Source organism: Danio rerio, chromosome 1 (genome assembly GCF_049306965.1).
Source record: "Danio rerio strain Tuebingen ecotype United States chromosome 1, GRCz12tu, whole genome shotgun sequence".
Taxonomy (NCBI): domain Eukaryota; kingdom Metazoa; phylum Chordata; class Actinopteri; order Cypriniformes; family Danionidae; genus Danio; species Danio rerio.
This window is the reverse complement of record NC_133176.1, coordinates 7,366,811-7,379,722: the sequence shown is the minus strand read 5'-3', so window position 1 is coordinate 7,379,722 and position 12,912 is coordinate 7,366,811. Positions and strand designations below refer to the sequence as shown.

Below are 12,912 nucleotides of genomic sequence, written 5' to 3'. Positions count from 1 at the left end.
ATTCAAAAATGCTAAAACTGAACTGTTAAGCTGTAAAATGAGTCTATCTTCAAGAAAAGTAATGTTTTTTTTTTTATATTTTCAGCCTCACTCAGCACTTTTACAAGCAGTGAGCTGTAATATCTATAGCAGGTTTTTCATGTTTAAAAGTCATGTGCTTATTCTGTGCTGCATAGCCTTTATCATGCAGATCTACAATCAGCTTTTCTTACAGAAACTCTTATCAGAACTAAAACTGCAATAACAGGTTGACTCTTCCTTCAATACATTAATACATTCTACAGGTCTCAGTATTTCAGATTTGAACAACATGTGTGTGTTTATCATCAGTCCCAGTATATATCGATAACAATACATAGCTTCAGCACTGATATTCAGGTTTTGCAATGTAAAGTCTGAATTATAGTTCACCAGGAGCTTTTCTTGTTTTGAGTTTTGTCTTGTTTGTTGTTCTTAAAAAGCATTTTCTAGAGCATTAAACAATATTGTTTGTTTAATTAAGAGAATGTTTTTTGGTCTAAGATTGCTGCTCTGGTTTTTAGGAATGTTTTACACTACATTACTTGGATCTACCAAGCTTAGTTTACAATGTTTACAACGTTTACATTGCTCTACTTTCATTAAATCTAAATCCCAAATATCAGAAATGACAACAGATAATTAAGATTTAATTAATTTCAGTTTTAATGTTATTGATTAATGCACTTGACAGATTTTATTCATTCATCTTTCTTCTGCTTTTTCCCTGGTTTATCACAGCGTAATGAACCACCACTTACTTGACAGATTTATGTGTTTTTAACTTCAGGTGGTTTGTGTATGTGTTATGTTTGGCAAAATGATTTCTAATTGCATCTTTATTGATTTTTCAACTAAATACAATTGTCTTGTCCCAATAGGTGGATTTAGAGGGTTTAAAAAAAAAACACAAGTGGATTTAGCTGGTTTTGACGCCAAAGAAAGTTTACCTTTAAGAATTGTCTTAAGTGACATTTTTGAAAAAAGGTATTTTATTTACTAGCTAGTAACCTTATCATTACATATAAGATGAAACTTCTAAACCTTATCAGAGGAGCCTGATAGAAAATGCTCATTTACAAGAAAAGAGGTCTGCTGGATTTAGAGGGTTTTGCATCTGAACTCTTCATCTACACACACACACACACACACACACACACACACACACACACACACACACACACACAAGAATTTTTAATCTATATAGGTTTATTTTAATAATATTATCATTATTATTATTTGTTTTTATTTTATTTTTTTGTGTTTTTGTTTTGTGTTATTTTATTTTATTGTTTTATTTTATTTAGTTTTAATTTTTATTATATTTTTTGTGTTATTTTGTGTTTTATTTTGTTTTGTGTTTTATTTTATTTTAAGTAAATTTTACTCGTGTCTTTTTCTTATAATTTATGGCATTTCGGTATGAGAATAGAAAGTATTTCCTGAAGTTATTTTTCTCGTTTATTCTAAAATTGATCACAGTTTCTCTCTCTTTGAGGAAAAAAAATATAAATCTCAATTCATATGTCATTATACACTCACTGGCCACTTTATTAGGTACACCTGTCCAACAGCTTCTTAATGCAAATTTCTAATCAGCCAATCACATGGCAGCAACTCAATGCATTTAGGCATGTAGACATGGTCAAGACGATCTGCTGCAGTTCAAACCGAGCATCAGAATGGGGAAGAAAGGCGATTTAAGTGACTTTGAACGTGGCATGATTGTTGGTGCTAGACGGGCTGGTCTGAGTGTTTCAGAAACTGCTGATCTACTGGGATTTTCACGCACAACGATCTCTAGGGTTTACAGAGAATGGTCTGAAAAAGAGAAAATATCCAGTGAGAGGCAGTTCTGTGGGCGCAAATACCTTGTTGATGCTGGAGGTCAGAGGACAATGGCCAGACGAGCTGATAGAAAGGCAACAGTAACACAAATAACCTCTGCAGAAGAGCATCTCTGAATGCCCAACACGTCCAACCTTGGGGCGGATGGGCTACAAAAACAGAAGCTCACAATCCATGTAGGATTATGGCAGTTCTGAAGGGAAAAGGGGGTCCAACCCCGGACTAGTAAGGTGTACCTAATAAAGTGGCCATTGAGTTTACATCGCAAAAAACCCTAAATTCCATATTTTCCCAATACCGTGCAGCCCAAACTCCTAATCTTAACATATAAACCTGTAGCTATAGTCAGAGAGATGTTCATACGTCATGTTTTTTTTTCTCTCCTGTCTTGCCTCTTATCATGGGTCATGTGACCTCATCTCTTCTCCCTGAGAGAGGGATGAAGTTTATCTCTCGCCTCTCTTCACCGCCTCTGTCAATCAGCATTACACACACACACACACACATACACACACACACACACACACACACACACACATGCACACACACACACTTTAACAGCTCATTAAACATTGAAGTGGTTTACAGTGCAGCATCACCTCAGCTCTGTCTGGGTCTGGGATTCAATCAGGTTTTAATAAGAGAGCTTATTTAGCTTCTTTCTATTCTGTGAGATACAATCGCTTCCTCTTCCTTCTGCATTTTATAGCTCTTATTAAACATGTCTAGTCTTTATATAATTGTAATCTGTTTTTCAGCTGAACATGGACATTAGCTGTCTGCGATAGGTTTACATGTTGATTTAGGTGCTCTGGTTAAACTTGGATAAAGTGCTGTTTAACCCACATCAACATCATGCTGAACTCAATTGCCTTATGGGCTAAAATAGAATTTGCCCTCATTTGCAAGTGGAAAGCAAGTTCGTTTTCTCATCTTTGTAGGATGGTTATTTTAAGATTTAATGAAGTAATATGCATTTGTTTTGGAACAATATGAAAGTTTAGAACATTTTGGCTTTGAATATTCTTTAAATATTCTTTAAATATTTAAAAAAAAAATAAAACAAATAATAGTTTTAATGTGATTTAACCATGGTTGTACTAAAATAACAGGAAAGTTTATTCTATAAAGATTTTATTTTGGTTTTATTTTGGTTTTGTTTAATTGTATATTTTATTTTGGTTTTATTTTTTTTATTTTGGTTTTATTACTTTTTTTTTTTACTTTTGGTGTTATTTTATTTATATTTTGTTTATTTATTTTCTTTTGGTTTTATTTATTTTTTGGTTTATTTGGTTTTATTTTTTATTTTGGTTTTATTTTTATTTATTTTTTAATTTTGGTTTTTTTTTATTGTTGTTTTGGTTTTATTTTAGTTAAATTTTTTATTTTAGTTTTGTTTTATTTACTTATTTATTTTTTACGTTTTATTTTATTTTTTTATTTTGGTCATTTTTATTTTATTTTATTTATTTTTTTCATTTTGGTTTCATTTTAGATTTTTTTTTGGTTTTATTTAATTTTTGTTTAGCGTTATATATTGGTTTTGAAGTTATACTTTCATTTCTTTTTCTGATAATTTATGCAATTGTGGTATGAAGCTAGAAATAATTTCATTCTAAAAATGATAACAGGAATAGACAGTTTCTCGTTCTTTGGACATTTTTTTTTTATTTTGTTTACTTTATTTTATTTTACACAAATTGTACTTTCATTTTGTTTACCGATAGTTCATAAAAATTGTGCTATGAGACTAGGAAGTATTTCCTGATGTAATTTCCTCTTTTATTCTGAAACTGATCACAGAAATAGACAGCGTTTCTCCCTCTTTGACACTTTCAAACAAACACGCTCTGTTGTGGTGTGTGAGCAGTAATAAACTCTGTATCTGTTTGATGAGCTGCTGCCAGTCTCCGTTTTTTATTCATGTAAATTCATGGATGCTCCGCGCCACACTGGGCACATGCAAATTGGCAAAGGGGGGGTTTATTTCGGGAGGAATGCAAATGCAGAAGAGGAGGGTTTATTTTTGTGGTGATGCACTCTGTGGATCAAGTCGTGTGGAAAACAAAAAATGTTGCCTGAATCTCACTAGTTGGTTGTGTTTGTCTGTGTGTGCGTTAGTAGTTGCTGCAGACTGCTTTACTGTAGAGAGATTGCTTGTATCCTTACTAGAAAGTCACATGCTTGTTTAATATGAAGACCATTAATAGAGGAATTACCTGTCTGACTGGCATTGACAACCCTTCTTCAACCTTCATTCAACACTTGAAGGAATTTTAGTCTTCATCCTTTTCTTCTTTGGTCACACAGTGCCAAAAAACGCTGAAATAACCCTGAAATACTGATTGATCTGACCACATTACAGGTTTCCTGTAATGACAGGAAAGGATGTATATTTACAAATGAAATTAAGTTGACCAGACAAAACACAGCGTCAAAAAAATGCCTGAAATACTGATTCATCTGACCACAGTACAGGTTTCTACTGTGTGATGGTGCCTCTGGACACTGTTAACATAGGGTTTCCTTTTGGCACAGTACAGTTTTAACTGGCATTTGTGGATGTAGCTATGTATTGTGGTAATCGACAAATGTTTGCCAAAGTAGTCCTGAGCCCATGTGGTGATATCGCTTCTAGATGAATGAGGATTCTTGATGCAGTGCCGCCTGAAGGATTAGAGATTACCGTTGTTCAGTTTAGGAATAGACCTTTCTTGTATGTTGCTTTTGTACCAAATCATAATTACAATCATCTGTTGACATCACCTGTTTTAAATCATACCATTATTTAAGCAGTTTACATGATCACCTTGCTTAAACTGCTCCTGTCCCAACTTTTTTTGTAATGTGTTGCAGGTCTGAATGACAGGAAAGGATGTATATTTACCAATTAAAAAAAGCTGAGCAGATAAAACACAGCGTCAAAAATTCCTTGAGGTACTGATTCATCTGACCACAGTACAGGTTTCTACTGTGTGATGGCGCCTCGGGACACTGTTAACATAGGGCTTCGTTTTGGCACAGTACAGTTTTAACTGGCATTTGTAGATGTAGCTATGTATTGTGGTACTTGATAAAAGTGTGCCAAAGTAGTCTAGAGCCCATGTGGTGATATTGCTTATAGATGAATGAAGATTCTTAATGTTGTGCTACCAGAGGGATCGGAGATCACGGTTGTTCAGTTTAGGATAGACCGTTCTTGGATGCTGCTTTTGTACCAAATCAATCACTTGTTTGCATGACCTGTTTCAAATAACATCATTTAAGCTATTTACCTAATTAGTAGACTTAAACTGCTCCTGTCCCGACTTTTTTGGAATTTGTTGCAGGTTTGAATGACAGGAAAGGATGTATATTTACAAATTAAATAAAGCTGAGCAGATAAAACAGCGTCAAAAATTCCTTGAGATACTGATTCATCTGACCACAGTACAGGTTTCTACTGTGTGATGGTGCCTCTGGACACTGTTAACATAGGGCTTCCTTTTGGCACAGTACAGTTTTAACTGGCATTTGTGGATGTAGCTATGTATTGTGGTAATCGACAAATGTTTGCCAAAGTAGTCCTGAGCCCATGTGGTGATATTGCTTCTAGATGAATGAGGATTCTTGATGCAGTGCCGCCTGAAGGATTAGAGATTATCGTTGTTCAGTTTAGGAATAGACCTTTCTTGTATGTTGCTTTTGTACCAAATCACAATTACAATCATCTGTTGACATCACCTGTTTTAAATCATACCATTATTTAGGCGGTTTACATGATCACCTTGCTTAAACTGCTCCTGTCCCGACTTTTTTTGTAATGTGATGCAGGCCTGAAAGACAGGAAAGGATGTATATTTACAAATTAAATAAAGCTAAGCAGATAAAACACAGCGTCAAAAATTCCTTGAGATACTGATTCATCTGACCTCAGTACAGGTTTCTACTGTGTGATGGTGCCTCTGGACACTGTTAACATAGGGCTTCCTTTTGGCACAGTACAGTTTTAACTGGCATTTGTGGATGTAGCTATGTATTGTGGTACTTGATAAAAGTGTGCCAAAGTAGTCTAGAGCCCATGTGGTGATGTTGCTTATAGATGAATGAGGATTCATGATGTTGTGCTACCAGAGGGATCGGAGATCATGGTTGTTCAGCTTAGGATAGACCGTTCTTGGATGCTGCTTTTGTACCAAATCAATCACTTGTTTGCAAGACCTGTTTCAAATAACATCATTTAAGCTATTTACCTGATTAGTAGACTTAAACTGCTCCTGTCCCGACTTTTTTGGAATTTGTTGCAGGTTTGAATGACAGGAAAGGATGTATATTTACAAATTAAATGAAGCTGAGCAGATAAAACACAGCGTCAAAAATTCCTTGAGATACTGATTCATCTGACCACAGTTCAGGTTTCTACTGTGTGACGGCACTTCTGGACACTGTTAACATAGGGCTTCTTTTTGGCACTGTACGGTTTTAACTGGCATTTGTGGATGTACGTAACTCAGTACATGACAAAGGTTTGCTAAAGTAGTCTAGAGCCCATGTGGTGATATTGCTTGTAGATGAATGAGGATTCTTGATGCAGTGCCGCCTGAAGGATTAGAGGCAGTGCTGCCTGAGGGAACATGGTTGTTCAGATTAGGCTTGCGACCTTGTCCTTTATTCGCTGAAAAGGCACTGATTGTAAATGTAAGAATTGCTACTTTTTTTTTAAATCTTTGTTTTCCATTCTGTCCAACTTTTTCTTATTTTTGGTTGTATATTTTATCCCTCTTTCTCCAGTTCTCTGGCGTGTTTGTGTGTGTGTATAGTGTGAAAGATGCAGGTAGGCACCTTTGCCTTGGGCTCTGGTCTCAGACACACTGAATGGCAGTAACTCCGATCGCTTTCGGCTCATTTGTTTGGTCATTAATGTCGTCCCGCAGGACACAAACAGCAAATGGATTTGCAGCGTGTGTTGACAAGAGTACAAAGTAGCTGGTGAATACTTGTACTTTTTAGTGTGTGTGTGTGTGTGTGTCTGTGGGTGTGTGTTTAAAATGCACTGGCTGCTGTAGGCCAGAAACAAACTCTAGTACAAAACACAGAGGTATGTGGATTCCGGTCCAGTGGATTGAAAATGTGCATTACACATGCGGAGTGTGCATCGTTAGGTTGCTTTAGCAATAGCAAACTCACTTCTGTAAAAGTTGCTTTCAAAAACCCTTGCCTTTTAACCAATACCTTTTTTTTTTTTTGTCTATAGGTTTGTTTATTTTAATGTTTGGTTTATTATGTATGTATTGTGTGGATTTTAATTGTTTGGTTTGTATGTGTTTGCTTTAAAACATTTATTTTTCTTTATCAGACTAATCAAGCTAATATTGTTTTTTATTTTACGTTGAAACATTTTGTTTGAATGTTTGGTTTTGCTTTTGAGTCAGTTTTTGTTTTGTCTTTTGATTCGTTTTATTTTGTGATTTAGTTTGCTTTGCTTTGTAGCTTGGAACCATTTGTTTTGGTTTATTGTTATTGCATTCAAATACATGTATTATATATATATATATATTATATATATTTTAATTTTGTGTTTGGTTCAGTATGTATTTACTGTAGATTTGGTTCTGTTTTGAGTTGGATTTGGTTTGTTTGGTTTTTGTTGTGGCATATTATGGTATTGCTTGCTTTACAACATTTATTTTTCTTTATTAGACTTTTTTACATAAAAACGTTTTGTTTGAATGTTTGATTTGGTTTTGTTTCGTCTTTTGTTTTCTTTTTAATTCAAGTTGGTTTGATTAGTTTTATTTTGTGATCTAGTTTGGTTTGCTTTACTTTGGAACCAATTGTTTTGGTTTATTATTATTGTTGCTTTTAGGTTTTGTTTTGTTTTTAGTTTGATTTGGTTTGTTTGGTTTTCATTGTAGCATTTTATTGTCTTGTTTTGTATTGTCTATTTTTCTTTATCAGAAATAGTAAAAACTAATATTATTTATTTTAGTTTTGTTTTAGTTTATTATGTACAGCTGAAGTCAGAATTATTAGCCCCCCTGAATTATTAGCCGTCCTGTTTATTTTTTCCCCTAATTTCTGTTTAACGGAGAGCAGATTTTTTCAACACATTTCTAAACACAATAGTTTTAATAACTCATCTCTAATAACTGATTTATTTTATCTTCGCCATGATGACAGCAAATAATATTTGACTAGATATTTTTCAATATATAGTATATATATATTCTATACAGTTTAAAGTGACATTTAAAGGCTTAACTAGGTTAATTAGGCTAACTAGGCAGGTTAGGCAAGTTATTGTATAACGATGGTTTGTTCTGTAAACTATTAAGAAAAAATATAGCTTAAAGGGGGCTAATAATTTTGACCTTAAAATGGTTTTTAAAAAAGTTAAAACTGCTCTTATTTTTGCCAAAATAAAACAAATAAGACTTTCTCCAGAAGAAAAATATTATCAGACATATACTGTGAAAATGTCCTTGCTCTGTTAAACATCATTTGGGAAATATATATATATAAAAAAAGCATCAACTGTAAGTTTTGTTTGAACATTTTTATTGTCTTGTTTTGCAACATTTTTTCTTTATCAGACTAATGCATCTGATTTAGTTTTTATTTTACATTAAAACATTTTGTTTGAATGATTGATCTGTTTTTCTTTTTTGTTTTGATTCAAGTTAGTTTGATTTGTTTTATTTTGTGGTTTAATTTGTTTTATTTGTGGTTATTTGTTTTGGTCTATTATTATTATTGCATTCGAATACCTGTGCTGATAAAACAGCGTTGTGTGCGTTTAGGTTAGTTTATTTAAAAAATTTTTTTGGTTCATTATGTATTTAGTTTTGGTTTGATTTGGTTTTGTTTCATCTGATTTGCTTTTTGTTTTCATGGTAACATTTTAGTGTCTTGCTTTGCTTTGCTTTGCAACATCTATTGTTCTTCATCAGAATACTGAAACAAATATTGTTTCTATTTTACATTGAAACATTTTGTTTGGATGTTTGGTTTATTTTCGGTTCAGTTTTAGTCTTTTTTGTTTTAAAGCTCTTTTTTCTTTTGTTTTCTTTTGTGTTTTAGTTTGGTTTGCTTTACCTTGGAATCATTTTTTTTATTTCAATTAATTTTGGAACATTTTAGTTCGTCTTATTTTGTTGATTTCAGTTTTGTAGTGTTTCTTTATCCAGTTTTTATGTTGTTTTTGTTCAGTTTGTTGTTGTTTGCATTGCAATAATTTGTGCTTTTTAGTTTGTTTTTTAATCTAACATTTAATTATTAATCTAATAAACCAGTTTTTGTTTTGTTTTTATTTGAATGCTTTACATTTATTTCTAATTCACTTACATTTGTGTGCTTTTTTTCTGTTTTTAGTATTGTTTTGCATTTCAATTTATAACTTAATTTAATATATTTATTTTAATAAATTTATTTATTTGACTTTTTTTGGTTTAAGAAGTCTTGTGTATTTTTTGACATGCATGTAATAAAAACAGTCAAAAATCATCCTAGTAAAAAAAATTACCGTATGCAAAGTATTAACACATACAGTAGGCTACCAGAAACACATTTGCATGAACAAACATCACTCAACTTGAAGTAAATAAAACAACCCGGTGTATTCTATGCCTTTTAATGGAAGCACAAGGTCAGAGTAGTGTGATTGAACGCTATAACATTACACGCTTACCCTCACACACACACACCTGGAGAGCTTGGAATGATGCAGGCGACAGGAGCAGCACTCCATTGATATCCAAGACAGTTCTAGCGTAATGGTCTTTTGGCTTGTCATTTTGACGTGTGACTGTTGTTCTGCTAATGTAATTGCATTGCGCTCAAACTTTCCTCTTCCAAAATATATTTTTCAGTTTGTTGAAGTCCTTTTTCCTTTTTTCTGCTAAGAGAAATATACTCGCTAAGCACCGTGACCATTGTGTTTTCTTTTTTTTTTGTAGAAGTCTCACGCGGACGGTGGAGATTTCTGGAGACCATGGGCCTCTGGGAATCAAAGTCATACCGTACTGCTCTTCACTAAGTGGAAGGTAAAACACACACACACACACACACACACACACACACACACACACACACACACACACACACACACACACACACACACACACACACACACACACACACACACAAACACACACACACACACACACACACAAACACACACACACACACACACACACACACACACACACACACACAAACACACTAATACACCCTTTATGTCATATTTGATATTTGTTTATGTTGTTTTTTATATATTTTTATTTTTATTTATTTTTCTTTTTTATTTAATTTAATATTATTATCCTATTTTTTTTCTTTTCATTTATTTAATAATTTAAAAAAACATTTTTACATTATAATTTATACTATAATTATAAACATTATATTTATTTTTTTCTTTTTCAGTGTAGTTTTTTTCTTTTTCTTTTTCTTTTTAAATTATAATACAATATTTTCTTCCTTACAATTGGCCTTTGATGTTGTGTTCAAACCAGACGTGGCTTATGTGAATAAATCACGCTATTCATGTATAAATAGACGCGTGAACATTTTGAGTTTACTCACTTCATTTGCTGTCAAATTCACTTCACAGTAGACGCGGATTTGCGTCATGGGCAGGGCTTCTGTCTACTCGATGACTCTAGCTTTGTTGTTAAATGGCTAACATAAATTTTAATGAGAGAGTAGCTGTGCTTTATGTGCTTTAGGAAAGCTGAAAACTGTATATTTGCTCGGCGCCATGTCTGAGTCAGAGGTGCACCCAGCTCTGTGAGTTCTTCAACTCTTCCAGAAACCATACCTGGATGATGAAGGCTTTACCGTTGCTTCCGACTAAGCTAAGCCTAGTTTGATGAACTGTTGTCTGGTGTTGGCAGAAGGATTTCTCCTTGAGACACCAACAACAGACGCTACGTCATAATCACGCCCCTACAAGAGAAAATTCCTGATTGGTTAGCATAGTACGAATGTCAGCTGACGTTCAGACTTTCAAACTCGAGCGATTTGTGTGAAACTCATGCAGCATAACGCTATTCATGTTGTGTATTATTTGATTGAAAATATTTTTTAGTTTTTTCTTTTTATTGTTATTTATTTATTTGTTTAATTTCCTTTTAATATTGAATTTTTTCTTCCTTGTATTTGGCCTTTATTTTATTTAATCTTTCATTTGATAAAAATTTTGCTTTTTTAAAATTTTTTTTATATATATTTAAATATTTTTTTCTTTTTCATTATTATTATTATTTTTTATTTCCTATTAATATCCTTTATTTGTAATTTATTTAATTATTTTCTAATAAATTTTTTTATTTAATTAAATTAAATGTCAATATTTTTTCATTGGAATTTAAGTTTTTTTTTTTTACATTTAAAATATAGTTTAATTCAATTTAATTTTTTAATTAGAATTTAAGTTTTTATTATTTTATTATTTTTTATTTATTATGTAATTTAATTCAATTTAATTTCATTGTTTTTTTCATTAGAATTGAAGTTATTTTATTTTATAATTTTTTATTTAATATATAATTTAATTAAATTTAATTTCATAATTTTTTCATTATAATTGAAGTGTATTTTTACTTTTACATTTTTTATTTAATATATATTTACATTAAATTTAATTTCATAATATTTTTATTAGAATTTAGGTTTTTATTTTTTCATTATTTTCTTATTTATTATATATGTAATTCAAAATTAATGTCATTATTTTTATGATAAAATTTAAGATTTTATTTTATGATTTTTTTAATTCAAAACATAATTGAATTCAATTTAAATTTGCAATTTTTTCATTCAAATTTATGTTTTTATTTTATTTTATTATTTTTAATTAATGTATTATTATTTTCTGTAACTTGAATTATTATTTTATTATATTGAATATCTTTACAATTATTTTGTAATTCACGCTTTAATTTATTTCATTCTAATCATAATATACGTTTTTGGCATGTCTTGTTAGATTTTGGTCAAGGTAAGATTCTTTAAGTTAATTTAAAATATAACAAAATGTAAATAAAATCAGTGTGCTTATGTTTTACATTATAAAGCAGTAGCATCAACTTATGTCACATTTATAAAAATTATTTAGGCCGTTGAACAGTTTCACCTTCCTAATTTCAGTGTTATTAGTCAGCATCCTTATGTTCCTCACAGTCACACACAAACACACACACGCACACGCAGGAAGCAGTGAGGTGAATGGCTCTTTCAGACGGCATGAACAGGTCAAAAGTGAAGTGCTCAGGGCAAGGACACACACACACACGTGCTGCAGGACAGGAAGTTCTCTCTGACCTGCTGCCTGCTGTTGGGTCTTTGCACCCTGTTGAGGTCCGGATGGAAATGAAGCTTTCTCGGTTGGTGGGCAGAGCTGTGGGCTGGCCTGCTGAACTGTGTTTTAGGGTGTGCAGGTCTCACAGGAAACCCCAAAGTCTTGAAGGAAATCAAATTCTGCATTTAGCTTATTTTCCCCTCTTATCACAGCATTTATTATTGACTAACTTTGTGCAGGGTCATTATTGATCAATAAAATCAAAGCTGAATTATTTTTTCGGTACACGAAATGAAATAAATTGAACTATACTACTGTTTTATTTCAGCTTATTGCCAAAAATCTAATATAATCTAATATTTGCTGTCATTCAACAACCCTTATGCTCATCTAATATCTTTAACCTGATCTGTATCTGTCCACCATCAGGACTCTGGGTCTGAACATTCGAGCCATTGAGAAGAACAGCCGCTCAGAGAGAGAGAAGATCTTTGAAGAGGACGAGTGCATCGTGCAGATCAATGACGCCGAGTTAATAGACAAGTCCTTTGCTCAGTGAGTGTCTGACTCTTTCATCCGTCACGCTTTCACTGGATTACTAATCATCCCCCCGCTCTCTTTCTCTCCATTCTCTTCTTTCATTATCCGTCTTCTGTGTTGTTTTCACTTTTATACGCTCCTACTTGAACGCCGCCAACACTACGGGAACAAACCTTTTTGTCATCCCTGTTTTTTCCATCTATCCGTCTGTCCTCGCAGAGTTT

The 12,912-nt window shown here is 32.6% G+C and overlaps 1 protein-coding gene across 11 annotated transcripts in view; it reads left to right on the top strand.

Annotated features, from left to right (window-relative positions):
• pard3ba (par-3 family cell polarity regulator beta a) overlaps positions 1-12,912 on the top strand; it is a 291,161-nt gene that overhangs the window by 108,555 nt on the left and 169,694 nt on the right. For all 11 annotated transcript variants that reach the window (XR_012401677.1, XR_012401655.1, XR_012401915.1 and 8 more), the window contains 2 exons: positions 9,804-9,890; positions 12,578-12,703. Coding sequence is in view for 6 of the 11 variants with exons in the window: in XM_017355769.3 (XP_017211258.1) it covers positions 9,804-9,890; positions 12,578-12,703 (213 nt within the window). In the remaining 5 variants the exon portion in view is untranslated. The remainder of the gene's footprint in view (positions 1-9,803; positions 9,891-12,577; positions 12,704-12,912) is intronic.